Source organism: Telopea speciosissima, chromosome 4 (assembly GCF_018873765.1).
Source record: "Telopea speciosissima isolate NSW1024214 ecotype Mountain lineage chromosome 4, Tspe_v1, whole genome shotgun sequence".
Taxonomy (NCBI): Eukaryota; Viridiplantae; Streptophyta; class Magnoliopsida; order Proteales; family Proteaceae; genus Telopea; species Telopea speciosissima.
In genome coordinates this window covers 1578979-1598174 of record NC_057919.1, presented here as the reverse complement: position 1 = coordinate 1598174, position 19196 = coordinate 1578979, and the positions used below count along the sequence as shown (strand labels likewise).

The 19196-nt window shown below is 37.9% G+C and overlaps 2 protein-coding genes across 2 annotated transcripts; both read right to left on the bottom strand.

The window, feature by feature from the left end:
* Positions 1–545: 545 nt before the first annotated feature.
* On the bottom strand, positions 546–1603 carry LOC122659734. The gene is made up of 2 exons (XM_043854846.1): positions 1429–1603; positions 546–1282 (listed from the first exon to the last, which is right to left on the bottom strand). The coding sequence occupies exons 1-2, from the start codon at positions 1601–1603 to the stop codon at positions 567–569; spliced, it is 891 nt and encodes a 296-aa protein (XP_043710781.1). The 3' UTR covers positions 546–566.
* Positions 1604–6314: 4711 nt separating this feature from the next.
* LOC122657453 (kinesin-like protein KIN-7N) lies at positions 6315–18145 on the bottom strand. The gene is made up of 18 exons (XM_043852159.1): positions 17947–18145; positions 17731–17820; positions 13915–14033; positions 13714–13827; positions 13550–13631; positions 13371–13438; positions 13191–13268; positions 12935–13077; positions 12752–12854; positions 12579–12659; positions 11135–11203; positions 11004–11063; positions 10744–10896; positions 10570–10626; positions 9448–9729; positions 8289–8375; positions 7017–7175; positions 6315–6922 (listed from the first exon to the last, which is right to left on the bottom strand). Exons 1-18 carry the CDS (start codon positions 18089–18091, stop codon positions 6548–6550), a joined length of 2265 nt encoding a protein of 754 aa, XP_043708094.1. The 5' UTR covers positions 18092–18145; the 3' UTR covers positions 6315–6547.
* Positions 18146–19196: the final 1051 nt, after the last annotated feature.

Here is a 19196-nt window from a genome sequence, read left to right as displayed (position 1 = left end):
TTCCTTCTCTCCATCAACTCAAGGTCAATGCACGGATCCCAAAATTAAGATACAAACTGATGCATCTGCTGCAAAGGGTTTTTAAAGCAACTTCCAACTACAACAAAACATGCATCACTCCATGAGTGTGTTGTTGGCTGTGTTAACAACAATGAACAAACACCATAGTCAAGCCACATTGCTCAACTTTGAACATTATGGTGTATGAATTGAGTATTGATATTGGTTGATATTGGATGACATGTTGAAACTTACAATTGATTGTGGAATATGAATTGAGTATTGATATTAGATTATATTAGATGACATGTTGGAACTTACAACTGGTTGTGGAATATATATATATATATGGATTAATTTTATATGTTACAGTTGTTTTGAACATTAGAAGCATGTATTTCAAATAAAAATTCCTCAATATAAATGAACCCATTATTTTTGCAATACAAACTTTTAAAACCCGCAACGTCCTGTTTTCTTTACAGTCCGTTTGCAGGTTTTTACCGTTTAAAACCTTTATGGTATCCATGGTCAGGGGTTGTTTCATAATTGATCGACATTGATGATTAACAAGAACAAGAAGAAGTGGTATTCCATTTACTTTTATGGGTATTAAATGTGAAGTTGTGAATGTGAATCATGTCAATAACAATCTCATTGCTCAGGTCCTCCAAGATGGCATCTGCAATTCCCATTCCAATCTCATTCCTGATACTATGTGGCTTCAAAAAATCGTTCCACCCTTCTTCCTCCGTCGTCTCCCAGATATCAGCTTCAATCAGCTGGTTAAGGTTTGGTATGTCTATGGATTGTTTCCCCCACGCACGGATCTCGTCACAGATGATATTCCCCAGCTCCTCAGGTCCAATGAATTGATCAAGACCACCATGCCACTTTCTCCTCCTCCTCCTCCTTCCAGTTCCAGTTTGGTACTTCTCTACGGCTTCTCTCACGCAGTCGAACAGAAGCTGTCTCGTTTGCTGCAATACCCTCTTGTTCTTCACGTACTGAGAATGAGAAGAAGAATCTAAACCTCCAGACCCAAGAAGCTCCCTTAGTACTGCTTCCATTCCACCCGAACCCCTTTTCTGTACCAGTGAGCGCTGCAACAGTAGTTCCCACAGGGAAGCCGAGAGTATGGAATCTTCTGTAACTCTGATGTTGATGGGTTGATTGGGAATTGGAGTCGATGCTGCCTCTTCCTCTCTGCGTGTGCATGTTGTTATTGTTCTTATTCTTCTGGGGCATAACTCAACTGTTTTTGGTTTTTGCCAGTTGACAACTAAATCAAAAAAATTCTGACCCAATTGAGAATAGGGGAAAGGGAAAAGCGATCGATGACAAAGGAGCGATGATCTATATTTTAAAAATTACTAATATAAATTTAAAGCTGCAAAATTTATAAAGCTGGGAAGGATGGAGACTAACGATGGATATGGAGCGAAGAAGCCGGGGGTAGTGATGATACTTCTTCTAGCACCGATACAGGGCTCAGTTGCTTATTACCGTCTTCATTGCATCCCCATTGACATTCCCTGTCTGTGTCAATCTGTTCTCTTTGTGAGTAACGATATAATATCAAAACTTGAATCCATTGACCCATAACATACACACACAGCACGAAACAAACATCGGATTCAAAATTACAAAAGGAATAGAGGGAGGGAGGGAGGAATAAATCCAGTTAGTTTCTAGTTTTCTTATACCTCTTGCGAATTGTGTGCAGCAGACGAAGGGATTTGATGTTGCTGGGATGAGGAGGGCAAAACATACGCAGACGCAGACACTAGTTGTTGTTTATCTCTGTCGGAACAGGAATCAAACACGGTGGTGCTGCTGCTGCTATCTGAGGAAACTCGATCCAGTTCCACAGCCTGAGAGTAATGGGTTGTTCCCTCCAACTCCAATTCCAATTCAGGAGGTGCAGGAGTAGCTACCTCAACCCTTCCATCGTTCTGACTATCACGGAAGTGGTGAGACTTGGTTGTTCTCCGGTGACTGGTGGAGACAGAAAGAAGCTTGTTAATTTTACCTAGGGTGGTCGGAACCCTGGGATGGATCTGGTGTGGGATGCTTAGATTCCTTACGAATCTTATTGGAGTATTCAAATTCAAATCATAACCACTGGAATGGAACCTCTTCAAATTCTTATCGGAAATATTGGAGGGGCGGGGGCAGGGACAGGGCGGATAACAACCAGTAGCAGAAGTTGTAGAGCAGTGATGTCCTCTTCCTTTACTTCGGGTGGAGGGATACCCTCTTTCAAGAAGATAAACATCGAGCAAGAAAGGCTCTTGTTGCTCCTGGAGAAGCTCCCCCAGCCTCTTATTATTAGTCTTGATGCTACCTCCTCCTGGTTTGGCAAGAGAGGAGGAAGCCATCCCCCCATGAAGAATCGCCTGCTGAGAAGTAGAGACTCAAATAGTCGTCGCCTATTGGAGGTTAGAAGTCTTACCTTGGAAGGAAGACATAAGTACTGATGCGAATGGAATAGAGATTCATTGGAGCCCTGGAATGGAAAGGAGGGTGAAAACAGTAGCAGCTGAGACCTATATAAGTCACAGAGAGGAGGGAAAGATTCAATCACAAATTTCCCTAATGTCAAGTTTTTTTTGGGATCCTAACTCTAACGTACACAGTGCGGTTAGGTATTTGGCCTCCAAGGCCATTTTGGACAACTGTAATATTTTTCAGTAATATATATCTTTCGTTTCTCATTAAAAATAAAAATTCAAAGATCGAAACTGATCGGATCGACAGCTAAAGACCAACTGAATTGAAGAAAACAGAAATCGATCGACCAAGCTGTCTATACACACTACGAAAATTTTGTATGAAAATTAGAGATCTAACTAAAATAGAATCGAAAAGAGACTGATATAAGAAACCGACAATTGATAGCATAGATTAAAAATAACACAGAAAACCCAACAGAACCGAGCAATTCGACACCCTTCTACTGACACTTGATAAATCTTCCTTCAAAGTTATATAAAGGGGTTGATGTTCTCTATGCCACAGTGCAGGCTGCGTCCAGATACATGGGTCTGTCATTAGAGGGGTAGAGTGATCATTTTGCCAATCCCATGTGTCTGAACCTGCACACCCGGCACAGAGAACATTAAGCCATACAAAAATATAAGTTATGAGAAAAGATTCCGTGACACCAGTGTCCAGGCCCCCAAAACTGCACACGAAAAGGGAACCCTCTACCATAAGTTAGTTTTATCCGTCAGTTGTGGGACCGATCATCCAAGCCGAAAGAGGCGATAGAAGATAACATGATTCAGATTGCGTTGGTAGGAACCCTCTGCCATAAGTTATTTTTATCAATCAATGCTTCAAAATTCCGAGGCAGACAACTCTCCATCTCTCCCAGTCTCTGCTGACTTTTTCTCCCATCGCTCCTAACTGCCAAGTTAAAACTGCAACTCAAGGCATCTCTCTCTCTCTCTCTCTCTCTCCCTCTGCCTTAGAGTGGATCAGAGGAAGGAGGGGAAAATGGTCCCTTGCCAGTTGCGGCCTTTAACTTTTGTCATTAGCAACATGGGTACCCATCACCAAACGCTACTGATAGTAACAGAGGCAGATTGAATGTTTAATTTCGAATTGAAAGTTTGTTTCATTGTAGCCTCATGATAAGAAGACAGCAATCAAGGTTCTGGTGAATTGTCTTCTTCTACAAAGAGTCATTTATTAACCAATGGCCATTGGCAACTGTGTTCCCTCATCCTTCTTTTAAATATTAAACAAGCCTGCTTCTGCTTCTCACCGTTTAGAGAGTGCAATATCAGCTATGTCCCTAGAAAGTATTGTTCGGAACCTCATATTTAAGCAAGTTGATAGTAAAATCTGTTCTGAACTCTACTACTGTAAGGTCACCCGCAGTAACTGTACATTTGTCCTGTGGATGGGTCACCTAGTTATTCAGTTTTAGAGGCATCAACGTTCTTCTTTTATCACAAGTCGAATAGTTAAACAAGTCCAAACTTCTCAAACACAAATAGTTAAAACTTCAGCCCTAATGTTTTCTTGATAACTATGACATACACTTTATAAATTATAACTATTAAATATTAAATAAGATTAAGTATACATCTTAAACAGATCCTAGCAGTTCCAATTCAACCAGTTCCTTATTGGTCTTTCATCTTGTAACCGTAGGGAAACCCATCCCAGAACCATACCATTCCATTTAGTAATGGAACAGATTGGTTGTGGGTTTCAGCAGCACAGTTCCTAGTTCTAGACCCAAATTAATACCCTTATATGTGGTCCCTCCGTAATCTTTGATTTTGACATCCCAAGCCCTCACACCCTTCGGGGGAAAAAAAGTACTGCAATATAACAGTTTTTTTTTTTTTTTGGGTGGGGGGGGGAGGTTGGGGTGGGTAAAGTGCAATATAATTGTCACGTATGCAAATATGCTAATCAATTTAAATTTTTCCATATCTCTGTTATATTATTCATATTACCTGCCGTATTATTTGGAGAACCTATATTTTCAACTCTTAATCTAATTTTTCATTAAAATTTAATACACAAAAAATGTACATAAAAGCTTTTCATATGCAAAAATGCACTATGATAATTTTGGATGATCAAACCTAATTAAACACCAAAGAATCTGACACCCAAATTTATTATCCATGGCCATCATATGCCTCAATTTATTAAGGAAATATAACATATGACGTGTGACAACATGAAACCTTCACCCTACCATGTATAAATGACGTCTCAAGGAAAGAAAACATTGGTGTTCTGGGTTTTTTTTTTTTTGGGGGGCGGGTGGGGGAGAGAGAGAGAGAGAGATGGGTTACAAAGGTTGGTTTTCTGATTGATTTGCTGCAAGCCTGCAATGGTAAATATTGCTGGAGCATACGAATTTCAGGACCCAATATGCTATCCTCCATTTTTGGATAAAGAATTGTCAACATAATAAAAACTAGGTAAGACATCACCCTCAGGGCAGGAGCAGATTGAACCATACTCTGAGGGATGTCGTAACTCATGTTAACTGTAGGACCAGACCAGACCAACCAACATGGAAATGTTGCATCATCATTGATGATCCACCAACAGATAGGAAGGAGCAAAATAATTCAATTTTAGATAAACCACCAAATGCCTCACATAACCGTCCTCGAACAAAGGGGATTCAAGATCCATCAGCAGTCATGGAGACAGCCATCACAATGCACCTGCACTGTGGACAAAGTAAAATAAGCACCCACCTACCTCTCTCTTCAATACTCAAGTGGCTTTGATATTGGAGCGGGTGTATGGGCTTTGAAATTTTCCATTTGTGATTTTAACTCGCTACGGAAAGACATGAAGATCCTCCGTCGTTGAGCAAAATCCTGGTTGAACTGCTTTACCTTAATCTCAAGGTCCTTCCTCCTCTGTATTTCGAAGTTCAACTCGTTCAAGACATTCTCATTCTGGTCAGTGACCAGCTCAAGTTTCTCTGAGGATTTCAATAGTTTCTGAACCAGAGAGGCCCTCTCCTCTTTCATTAGATTGCACTCTCTTTCCAAGCGATGGCATCTTTCAATAGAAGCCTCCAAGAGCTTGCCATTGGAGTGAAATTCTTTATCCAGGAACTGGTATTTCTCCGTAATTGCGCTAAGCTCACTGCCAAGCTTCAGAAAATGCAATATTTCAAGAATGAATAATTAAAGGGAGAATGAAAAGACATCCACAGGAAGCAACATAGAGGTTCTACATCATCTTCCTACACTGCACTATTGATGTGCAAAGGCAGAAAGGAAAACAGCATAACCAGCGTTGCTAATGACAGGTTTCGAAAAACAGACAGGACATCAAACCGATAAAAGATCTGGTTATAGTTTTCCAATTTAACCACAGGATTCATAGTTGGAAAACTAGAAACTGAGTACTAGAGCAAGCTACCTGCCAGTTCAATCTAGTATTTTTGAACTATGGTTTCTGACAGCTAGCTGTGATCCCTTCATCTCTCTTTTCATTCTATTCCATTAAAGGTTCTATTTATCGGGAAATTTGATAAAGAGGTTACTAACTGGACCAAAAAAATCTAAACCTGGAAGTCCCATGTCATGTATTTGGTAGTTTCTAGCTTCCTATTGAAGTTTTGTTGCTTTCAAATTCAACTCTCTTGCTTTCCAACAGTCTAATCGACTTTACCTATTCACCAATTTAAATACTTTGTTAGTGCTTCTGTATTCTAGTATCCTTTTTTTTTTTTTTTTTAAACTTTACACTTTTATATGCGCTAGTTTGTTTAATGATACACCATTTTGAATCATGTTGTTCAAAGTGTGAGGGGAAACAAACAATAACGCTTCACATGATACAAATTGAGATGTCTCAGCAAGTTATTTACACAGGAGCCTTTAAAAAAAAGATTCATATACAGGACATCACCATTGTTGAATTTCCAATTTGGTCGACATTTACATGGATTATTGAACAATTCATCTTTCTAAAAAAATGAGATAAGAGATTATTTGAACAATGAACAGCCAATACCACACCCAAGGAATTATTTAGACAGACAATGTAGCTACAGAAACATCAGACCCAGAAAATAAACAAAAATTGCCAATATTACGATGAAAAATATAAGAAACGAAGAATGACATTTCAATAATTGTAACGAGGCAGCTACCTCATATTTACTGATGCATGCTGCAGTCCCCCAATACTTATGCTCAACATTTGGTGTTTCCGAAGATGCCAAATTTGTAATTGTGTTACTTAAACACTCAAGAAGCACTTTTTGCTGCTCTCGAGTTAGAGAACTCTCCCCTGTTGCAACCTCATAACCTCCAGTAGCCATTCCAAAATGGGTTTCTAAAGTGGAGAAAAGGGTTATACCAATTTCTCTTGTGCTTGAAAGTAATTCCGCAGCCATTGATTTTTCATCAGCTACAAAACTCTGCTCAGGTAATTGAAAAACTCCATTTAAGTTGTCTCAAATCTATCCTGGCGAATAAATCTTAAAGAGAGAAAAACATAGATAAATTTATTACCTGCATGATCGATAAAACATCTTTATAAATATCCCTGCAGTTTGCTACAGACTCACACATTTTCTGTGGGATTTCTTGAATTAATAATGATTCTTGCTGAAGTTCAGACATCTCCCTCATCAGTTGATCATTCACAAGTAGTTGTTTAGCATGATTTCTCTGCACATAATGTAAAAACATGGGGAAGAGGAGTCAGGTACAAGCACAAACGTCATTATGAGAAGCTAATCCATATTGCAATTATACCTCTACGAATCAAGTATTGAACACCAAATTTGAACAAGAAACAAAAAAATGAACATGCTAACAAAGGGAATAGAGCTTTATGATAAACAGGTACCATTGCGCAGTTGCTATATTGATGCAATATAGCAAACAATGCTAAAAAACTATTTCATTATTCAATGTGGCTTAACAACAAACTAGTGTCCCATGTACTAAGATCTCCTATGTGGAGGATTAAAGACATCCAAATGCCATGTCCTCAGTTAATTCTATGTGCAACTGCTCAAACTATGAAAAAACACAAAAACAGGCAAGACAATTCTATTTAGGGTTAGAGCAATATTTATTAATTAAATCAATCTTCAAACGATTAATAATTCTTAATCAGAATCACAATGGAAATGCGTATGAAAAAAGAAAAGTATTGGGGGGGGGGGGGGGACAAATTGTGAAGTTTCACAATACAATAAAAGCAAAGCATCAATTGTATCCTTAGGCTTTGAACCACAGCTGGTCATTCTCAGGCAATGATGTATTTGGGCTAGAGTTAACAGAGTTTTTACCAAGCAGCCTTGGAACCAGGTTATGGGGAATTTTGAAGTCTAATATCTAAGCAAAATATTATCAGTCACCGGTCTAAGTGGAAGATTTTCACATTTTGAAAGAAAAAGATTTTGCATTGCCCTTTTTCCAAAGGTGAAAAAGAGAAAAGATATTTTCTTCTTTCTTTGGTGGCGGGGGGATGAAGGAGGGGGAAGGGGAGCTGTAGTGGTTCCAGTAGGGAGACTTGAAAGCTTAGCATCCCACCCCCCACCCCCGGGCCGCAAAAGAACATAAACGCCAACAAGCCTTTACTTCATTTTTGCCACCAAAACCAGAATTCCCTCTTAAGGTTACTGTATGATGAAAGTATCTTTATACAATCTGAGGAATATCTGCATTTCTAAACAGAGATCTTTGATTAGCTCACCAAAAAAATTTGTGGGCCTAAAAGTTTTAAACAAATAAAAGTCCTAGAAATGGTGAGAGAAATATGAAACCACTCACCTCAAGTTCATTCTTTTCATCAATAGCATGTTTCAATTTTCTCTTCAAGTTCTGAACTTCCTCTTTGTAATAATCAATGGAATAACCCTGGCAAAGTTGTAAATGAGTCCAACAAAGATGAGAATAAGCAGCCCCAAACATCTATAGTCGGTTTACTTTAAATGCTAGTTAATGCTTGCCAATTGCTCTCTTACAGCCAGGTTCAGTTTGATGTTGGAAGTGGCCTGGGAAGCAAAGGTGAGCAGGGGTGACCTCCTAGTTGTCATGGCGCCAAAGTGAGCCACAGTAGAGCCCAGCCAATGCAACTATCATATGTTATATCCGGAGACACAAACACACATGCACACACATTCAGATGCATTTTTTTTATTTACATATAAATATTTTTCAGGTTTTATGGATAGTCATGTTTAAAAGGTATCTATAGATGGGCACATCAGCACATGGATCAGCCACGTCACAAGTCGGATGGGGCAAAAATTTTATGGACAATTGGTTCCCTATTTGTCAAGTTTCAGCCCAAATGGAGTTGGCTAAATGGAAAAAGAAAGAATTGAAGAATCTAGACCATTTCCCGCCAATGACAGGACAATTGGCTCATCCTTGGATTTCTAATCTATCCAATAGTCTGTCCAAGGACCAACCAAATCATTGATCCATGTGGTAATGTTCTTTGACACTGTTCATGGCACTTTCTCCAACCCGAACCAAGGTTTGTCTGAATATTTCAAACCCCTACCCAGGAGTATTTCTCAATTGAAAACAATGTACAAGAAAAAAGTGGCTCCAATATGGTACACACACACTCAGAGGTCTAACTCATTCTCCATGTTCTTTGTCAACAATCTAGGATAGCATAGTTTTTTTTTCCCCATTTTCAAAAGTCCACCCAGTCCTCTTGATTTGATGAATGCCCATGCAGCCTAAAAACATTATGATGATAAATGATAAATTCATAGTACTTGGGCTCCTGTTGATGACATCGACTTTTGCATGATTTCATATTGCTGGAACACATCTATTAGAAAATCATCTAGTTCCTATTTTAGTTAAGTTAGTGTCAATTTATCAATATCAAAAGGTGAAGGACAAATTTTGACAGCAAAAGAAAATTGTGTAGGAAGACAGATTTTCCAGAAAAGGTTCACACACAACTCACAGGAGATACAGCACTTGATGGCAAAGACTGTGGTTTCCTGCTAGGAGTAATCTGGAGTGAATCAAGGTCAGTAGTAAAGCCTTGGTTCAGTTTCAACCACATGTCTTCATCAGCAACATCACAAAAGTTATCTGGCACTGGGCTAGAATCAGGTAACCTTGAATAATTTGAACGTTTTACAACAAAAGCATTAGGAGTCGCTTTAAAACAAGGTGTCCTAAAAGCATCTGCAGATATTCTCCTGTGGTTTTCTTCTTCCTTGAAGCTCTGTGTTATAGAAAACTGCTCTCACCAATGGATAGACAATCATAGAAAAGCATTTATGCGTCAGTGATGTATATAAGATGCTTAAAGATTTCAACAATAAACACATAGGAACAATGAATATTTTCATGGATCAGTAGTGATTAAAGAAAACAAATGAGCACAAAACTTATCAATGCTTTCACTACCAAAAAAGCAAAACCCAATGCATGATCAAATAATTAAAAAAAGTGAATCACAGACCAATCGTTCATAGAAGATGCAAAGAATGGATGTCGCACTAGTTAAGAAGAATCAGAAGTCATATGCTTAGAACATACAGAGTCTTCCCACAGTGAAGCACATCATACAACTACAGCTGTAGAATGTGGTTTGGCAGCATAAACATGACCTATGAAATAGTTGAAACCAGGAAACCCAATTAAGCCCAGACATGGCCCTTTTAAGAAAATCCAGTTTATTGTTTGTCACTAATTATCTACGAACAAGTCATTAATAATTATGAGTTTCAAGACTCGAAGTCAAGATACATGCAATTGTCCTCAAGATCGAATGATGTTCTGGTTTTAAAAAAAAAGTCCTCAGAGCAATAACCTGGAATAGGTAATTGATTGCTTACAGGTTTTGACAGCCTGGATTTAAGTAGGCATCTAGGCATAGAAACTACCTGTCTACTCAAGGAGAAGCCGACATTTCTTATAGATTTGTATATTTGATTTCACTTGAATGCTTTCCTTCAACATGATGTAGAAATGAATATTGCACATTCTTAAAAATGGTCAAGGGCCCAGACCAGATGACACTAGCTACTGTACAGAAGATTAAAAAAATATATATTTATTATAGAAAATATTTTACCTTCCCCCAGTTCTCCAGGTCCAATCCACTATGCGGAACAGAATGTTCGCTGCTGCTCTATATGAAAATAAATGAAATAGCCATGAATAAGAGAAAAAATAATAATTTGACCAAAATGGTAGGTAGCATTAGAAACCAAAAAGGCAAAACATGAATATGATAATGCAGTCATACCTGAGCTGAGTTACTAGCAATTTCTGAACAAGTAACAAAGCTACTAAGATTATCTATTTTCATCTGTTGTTCACTGATACACCTATCTCGTTCTTTATGTGATCTCCTCTCATCCTCGAGTTCCAGTGCAAGCTTTTCACGTTCTTTTTCATACTTTTTTTTTTTTTTTACCGGGGGGGGGGGGGGGTATTAGTCGTATGACAAACAATAGTAACATGTTCAAGGCACTTAGAATAATGAGTTTAGAAACAATAATCTACCTTGAGCATTTCATTACGCAGTTTCAACATCTCTTGCTCCAGAACCTCCAAACGAGATCCCTAAAAAGGAAAATTTGTTATGTTAACAAGCTCCAAGTCTCTCACATCTCCAAATGGAAACAACTCATTACCTGAAGTTTCTTACGGAGTTCCTCTATCTCTAGTTTTTGTCGCTTTAATAAGGCTGCGTCAGTCAGGATCTGTGACAAAATCAACCAGCTTTAGAAAACAGAAAAATGATAGAACCATAAAGATACAATACACGTACCAAAATTTTGGAAAGCAGGACAGTTCAAACTTTAAAATAGAGAAGCTGGGAATTTAAAAATAAAAAATCTAGGGAAGAATAGAATGCAGCCATGATCCAACGGAGGCAGAAGATCATTATTTGAAGATCCATATTCAAGGTCACGAAGAAACTGGAAGCAACACAATGACTATGGGTGCCACCCAAAATTATGGATTAATTATTCTCCTCTGAAAGAAAGTATCTGTAAGTTTACTAGTATCACTTAAGTTCTAAGGGTAGTATAATTGATTCACTTTCTCCCATATGTGGATAGATCATATTACAGAAAAAGCTTGAAAGTTTGACACACAGGTTTAAGAGGGTTTTACCTATTTCAACACAGTTTTCCTGGAGTGAGGAGCTCCTCTCCCCCCCCCCCCCCCAAAAAAAAAAAAAAAGAAACATGACCACCCCTACTTTCCTATGGGAACTTCAGTCCCATGGTATTCTGAGTAATCAGAGCAGACAATGTGGCAGTAGTACAGAACAATACGATAACGACATAGCATAAAATTTGAAAGACTCCAAAAGTGTGGATCATCTTTACAACAAAAAGGAATAAATAATCCAACTTGAAAATCAAAGAACAATTGCCATTTCTAGATCCTATTGAAAATGAAACACAAAAAACTTGAGGAATTGATTATTTTACTCCAACAATAGACATTTTTATTACACAGCAATCACTTGGGACTAAGGGAGTTCTTAGGAGGGAAAATGTTATTTTATTCCACATTCTTTTAACTCTAAATCTTATATATCACTTGGTATATGTCCATGTTTACATCATATCATCGCAAACATATCATATAAATTCTTCAATTGAAAGTCAATTCTGGTTGTAAGACAAGTCAATAAAGTAGGATGAAATAAATACTCAGACAAAAATTTGCATGAAACTATTGCACAAATTAAATAAATCAAACACTGGAGTGAAACATTTAAATTAACCCCATAGAACAACTGCAACAAACAGAATCAAGCCCAAATATCATTGACATGGCTTCATGATGTCCGAAAAAACATTTTCCAATAAAAAAATGAAAAACTTGATTTTATGATTTTTTTTTATCAAATAAACTTCAAATTGACATAAAACAATTACTTGTCAATGTTCCATACTTCCATGTGTTTTGGATGCAGCTAAGATAGCTAAAATAGAAACTTTTCAAGCCCCAGGCATAATAATCACATGAGGTTTTAGATAGACCAGTTTAAATGACAAGCAGTAAAACTCTAATCTTGGAAAAAAAGTAGTAGAACAAATCATGATGTAACATAATTACCTCATTGACTTGAGCACAATTTGTAATGCGTTTAGCTCTACTGGCAAACTGAAGAGTTCCCTTTGTTTCCTCTATGTGAACCTAAGAGCATCAATCATTTAACATAACAAATCCATGGTGCAATGATGTTGATGAAACATGCAAACAGATAGAGAAAACAACCAACAACCTACCTCTTCTGGAGCTACTGTACAGATGATAGATGTTTTAGCATTACCCCCAAGAGCAGGTTGCAATATACGGGTAAGCTTACTATCTCGATATGGAATATGCCCCCTGCATCAGCAAACATCGAGTTTTAAGTATAAAAACTTCATGAAGGGCCTAACTCATCAATTTCTAAAAGAATTAAGTACCTTTGCTTCCCACCATCACTTAATTTGTATATCACATTTCCAAGAATCATTAAGCTCTTGTTAATGTGTTTTCCTTCCTTTAAACGCACTCCACCAGCTCCAGTTTTTGCAATCCGCTCAGATCCAGCTAAATCCACCAAATTCTAGCCATGAAGAAAATAAATCCAAATAAATCAAAGGCAAGGACAAAAGCACCAAACAAAACAAGAAAATTATGAACAATATTTCAAAAATAAAAATAGCAAGAATTACATACCAAGACAGATACACGGATGGCATCTGAACTCGAATAATCTCCAGAAGAAATTGAATCTGTGCCTTTGCTTTCAATAACCTAATTCGTAACAAAAGGACAGTGAACTATTGAAAAAATAAAAGAGAGCAGAATGCAAATGAGACATGGAACAATTAAACCTCCATCTGAACCAGAACATACCATCCTGAATATGGTGTGGGATCTGCTACTTCGAGCATTCATATTTGTCTCACCAAAGTGCTGATTAGCTGCAAAAATCATATTCATATATAACGAATAGAGGGAAGTAAATTAAATTGGGAAAAAAAATTACACAAGTTCTGTGACAGAAATATGTCAGATCGTCAACAGGAACATACCTTGTCCAAGTTCAATGAGTTTAAGCAATTGTTCAGCATTGTTCACAATTTCCTCTCTCAGGCCTGAAACAAAGATTCCCCGCTGAAAGGCAAAGAAAATTAGTGAGACTATGAAAAACAGAAAACTACTTGCTCGGAGAAGGAAATCTTAGTCCATAACCCACCTCCAGACTCTCATGAATTTGAAGCTTCTGATTCTCTGGGGCAAAAAGATCATTGATTTCTTCATTGTAAATTTCCATGTAGGAAACTCGAACCAAAAACTCCCTGTCAGTTTGCTGATGATATAAAATAGTAAATTAATAAAACAAGAGTCTGAAATTTAACCATATTCGGATAAGCTTTCAAATGAAAAGTAATCCTACCATCTGAATGTTTCGGAATATATCCTTAACAGCTAGGTGAATGATTCCCGGATCATTTTCAGAACCATTCATGGTAAAAGTCTTGCCACTACTGGTCTGTCCATACGCAAAGGCAGTTCCTGGAAATGTCACAGGGACCAACATGGTGAAATGTAATATGAATTATAGACCCAAATACAGCAAGATCAACAGAAAATTCCCCTGCATTACAATATAAGTTTACTTCAAAATCAGCACTGACATGATACACATGGAAGCATGGAAAAAAACTTTTTGTATTCATGCATCATGTTCCTGTGCCCTTTCTGTTGGATATGTAAAAAAAGGGCGTACCCAGTGCACGAGGCTCCCGCCACTGCAGAGTCTGGGAAGGGTCATAATGTACGCAGCCTTACCCCTACTTTCAGTTGGATATGTGTGCCCATCAAAATTCAATTAAATGGTTTAATGTATATTAATTTGCATTTATAATTTTGGGTTGTAATGTGTCCATCATGTTCCTTTGTACCCCCGCCCTATTTAAAGTAAATGCATTGTACCAAATACCATTAGGCTGGTGCTTGTGACCAGGAAAGAATTTATGGATGGTATTCACATTCATTAGTGAATTCCATTGAAATATCTGATTGTCATTAGATGATATTCCAGACCTGGTGGAGGTTTTGTAAATAGTTTGCAAATGATTTAAAATACTATTATTCATTAATAATTATATTTTAAAAGAGTTTTTAAAAAGTTTTGTTGTCTAATCAACTCCAATTTCTCAGGATAAGCTGTTTCGACGGACTAGGGTGGAGAGAGTAATTTATTCCATACCCTTGGGTTCGTTATGGGATATCGTTAAGTGGAGGGACTAAGTTGTAATTAATCCTATCATTTTGAAAAATGCCAAATGAATGGAGGAAAAACATTGTGGTTCTGATTTACAAAAATAAAGGAGATATTCAAAGCTGCAACAATTACAGAGGCATAAAACTAATGAGTCATACTACGAAATTATGGGAGAAGATTATTGAAAGTTTGAAACCCACCTGAGACAAGAAACTACTATTACTGAGAACCAAGTTGGCTTTATGCCAGGAAGATTTACAACAGAAGCTATTTACTTAGGAGACTCGTGGAAAGATTTAGAGATTACAAGAAAGATCTTCATATGATCTTTATTGACCTATAAAAAGCTTATGACAGAGTCCTTAGGGAGTTAATCTGACAAGTACTAGAGAAGAGAAGTGTTTCAAATAAATATGTGGATATAATTAAAGATATGTATGACGGTGTGGTGAGTAGTGTAAGAATTGTAGGAGGATCAAAGTAGTGAATTCCCAATTACAATTGGGTCACATAAAGGATCAGCTTTAAGCCCTTATTTGTTTGCACTTATCATAGATGATTTAACCAGAGATATTCAAGAGGAGGTTCCTTGATGTATGCTTTTAGCTAATGATATTGTTATGGTGGATGAGACAAAAATAGGGATTAATACCAAGCTAGAGATCAACCTTGGAACCAAAAGATTTGAAGATAAGTAGAACGAAGACAAAGTATATGGTGTGTAACTTTAGTTATACTAAGATGGATAATGAGGTGGTGAAAATTGGGGAGATAGAGATTCCACAAAGTGATTATTTTAAGTATCTGGGCTCAATCATAAATAAAGAAGGTGATATAAAGGATATGTGATGCAGAATTATCACCAAACTGGGCTTTTTTTATTAGAAATAAATCTAGGGTTGGGATATATATATATATTGGGCCTTTGATCCCAAGGGTTTTCTATGTAATAGGCCACTTTAATGAGCCTAAACTAGGGGTATATAGGTTGCATACGGGATTAGCGCAATACTTAATTTTTTTTTATGTTTTGTAATTGAACCGGTTCAAATTGGTTGCATCCAATTGGTTCAATTTAAGTGATCATGTGACTTGGTTAAGTGGTCATGTGACAACTTAAGTGGTCATGCGATGTAAGTTGGGTTGGATTAGGACTCTATAAGTCCAACCATGTTTTGAGTCTATTTCCTTTAGTATTCTAGTTTCCTAGTCAGTTTAAGTTACCTAATAGGTTAGGGATAGGGTTAGGCCTTTCCTTTTTAGTGTCTAAGTCTATTTTTGAGTCTTCTATATAAGTTTGTAAGGGAGGCCAGCATTGAATACGAATTTGATTAATGAAAAAAGCTTTTGCTTGTTGGCTGCCATTGTTGTTGCTCCTGTGCTCCTTGTGAGTGTGCATCCTTGTGGTTCAATCAAGATGGAAAGGGATTAGTGGAATCCGATTGACTCCTTGCGCCGTGTCGGCCTGGAGGATCCCAATTTGAAGGTGGTTCTCTCCTTCACTTCTGTCCAAGCTCCTGCTAGTGGATTTCTGTTGCAACTTGTTCATTAAGTTCTTCTTCTAATCCTCTACTCCCTTCCCCAATTGATTCCCCTTTATTTTTGCTTGAATTCCATTAAACTCTAAATCGCTCAGCCATATTTGTCCATCAAAAGCCTAATCCCCTTATCCTTCATTAATTTCCCCAACACCCATAGTCGATCCTGACTTACTGCCCAGTTTTACAGAATTTTCAAAACACTTAAAACTCCATAATACCTACATTATTAGAGTCCTATAAGCCTGCCTAGCCATACCCCCTAAGCCCCCCTTCCATTATCCTAACCTAAGCCCTACATTTGACCTAAAACTACAATTCTGTCCTACTGAAACTGCAGAATCAACAGCCCCTTAGTTCCTTGTTATTGGTCCTGGTTTAATTGGCTTCTAGTGGGCTTTACCCTATCTAGAACTACATTAATATGTTTCACAGAAAATTAAAATAGGATGGATGAGCGGAGAGGTACGTACGGAGTGTTGTGTGATCAACGTATTCCTTTAAAACTTAAAGGAAAATTTTATAGGGCATTCATACGACCGGCTATGATGCATGGTGTGGAATGTTGGACACTTACGACGCATCATGTAGATAAACTCAGTGTAGTGGAGATGAGGATGTTGAGATGGATGTGTGGCAAAACTAGGAAGGATAAGTAAAGAATGATCACAATAGAACTGATTTGGGAATAGCTCCAATACATGATAAGCTACAAGAAAATCGTTTGAGGTGGCATGGCCATTTTCAATGGAGGCCTTTGGATACTCTAGTACAGAGGAGTGATTTGATTTAGATTGAAGGAATTGAAAGAGCTAGGGGTAGACCTAAAATGACCCTAGGAGAAGTGGTGAGGAAAGGCATGCATAGCTTCTTCTTCTTCTTCTTCTCTCTCTCTCTCTCTCTCATCATTGTGGGTGAGTGTAACATAGAGTGAGATAAAGGGTTCCACTGCCCTTGTCTCCATCAAAAGGTTGATTTGAGTGTGCCCGTTCATCTCTGCAAAGATCTTCTATCAAGTGTTGTATTCCTTCAGAGGTACTACGTTTGTGGTACAAAGAGGTAATCTTAGCGGTTATATTTTTGTAAACCCTAAACTACATGATTACTCAAGCCGAGGGAAAAAAAATTCACTTAAATTTCTCCCTGCCATCACTTTTGATGTTAACAATAGGAGGCCAAATATCCTTTGAACCAAATGAGAACGGAGTGTAGCACAAATAATCGAATTAATGGACCAATATTCAGATAAATATAGAAAAATTTTAATCAAAGAAATGGGGAGCATAGGTGCGATTTTAGCACGCATTCTTTTGTGTTCCCTTGTTTCCTCGAAACTAAAGAAAAATAAAATACTTGTATAGATGAATCAAATGCAAAAACGTAAAACAACAAGAAAAATTTTAGTGAAGCGCTTGATCTGAGAAAAAAAAATGAAAAGAACTAATACCATTAAATCCCTCGACTGCACTTCGAATGATGTCCTTGGCAAGAAGATCATAGACCTTGACATTGGTACAGTTTTCATCGAAGACATGATCTGAGGTTATTCATGGATGATCTCAAAATGTTATTCCAATAGTAAGAAAGAAAAGGAGAGAAGACGAGAGTGGGTGGGAGAGGGGGGGAACAAAAGATAATCAGGAGACGGAGAAGCGGAGAATACCGAAAGCATAAGAAGCACCAGAGACAGGGGTACCAAGAGGCCTATGCAATGAGATCCGATTGTCTTCCACCTTCCAAAACGTCCCATTCGGGACTTCTTGGCTCACCGCAGGTCTAACTCGAACTGCTACGCAAATCTTCTCCATGTCGGCTCTCTTTCACCCCACAATCCCCGACAGTTCAACACTTGCACTCCCTCCTCTGTACTCTAAGCCCTGAAGAACATAAACAGATCGCTCCCAATTTTCTTCCAGGCTTCCAGTTCCCCCCAATTAAAGTTTAAATCAGAGGCTGGCAGGCGGGCTATTTTGTTTTTGCAACTAAACCCTTTGTCTTCAGTTTTTTAACATCCAAACCTCATGATGGATCACATCCTTCGTATACATCCCCTCGGGCCCCTAAATGCTAAATACGTGAATACTGAATAGGGTTACAAGTTACAACAAGCTCCAAAGTATGGATGTCAATGAGTAACCAGGAACCAAATACCAAATCCGGATCCTAACCAAATAACCTAAACCAATCCAGACCGAATTTAATATGGTTAGGTCCTGGATCTGAAAATGTCTTTATAATTCAGTACGATTCGAATCCGGATCTACTCACTAAATCGATGGATCTAACCGAATATCCACCTTAAAAGTTAACTTAAAACCTTAAGAGTTAATTAGGTTTAGAGTTTTAATGGTTTAAGACTCTAAGTTGATGGTTAGCCCTTAATGCCTTAAAGTCGTAGACTCACTTACTCGTTAGTCTTTACGTCTTACTAAATACGGATTTCTTCACGTTCACAACTTCTTCTATAACTCTTCAATTCTTCACCTCTTTCTCTTTACCGTTTCATCTTCTCCGTCTCTAGTAGTGTTGCAATGGTTTCATAGTCGATTATTCATCTGCAATAGCCTTGCAATTCCAACCTCCATGCAAGTTGGAGTTAATCTCTCTCTGAGCTTCTTCTGTGCTCATGAGTCCTGAACGAATACAATGAAGGCCAAAGTTAGAGTTTGTGGGATCATCCTTCCAGTTCTCCATTTCCTCTCCTCCATTGGAGTTACTACATTGTTCCAAGGTAAACAAAGATTGCAATGCTGTGTATTGAAGGTATAGAAGTAATGGTCTCTCTCTCTCTCTCTCTCTCTCCATGAGTTTTTTTTTTGGATATAGTAACCGGATGTAGTAACTAGATAAGAACCGAATATAAGAATCTAATTGTAACCAAATCCGAACCGAACAGTTCAAGATCGGCTAGAG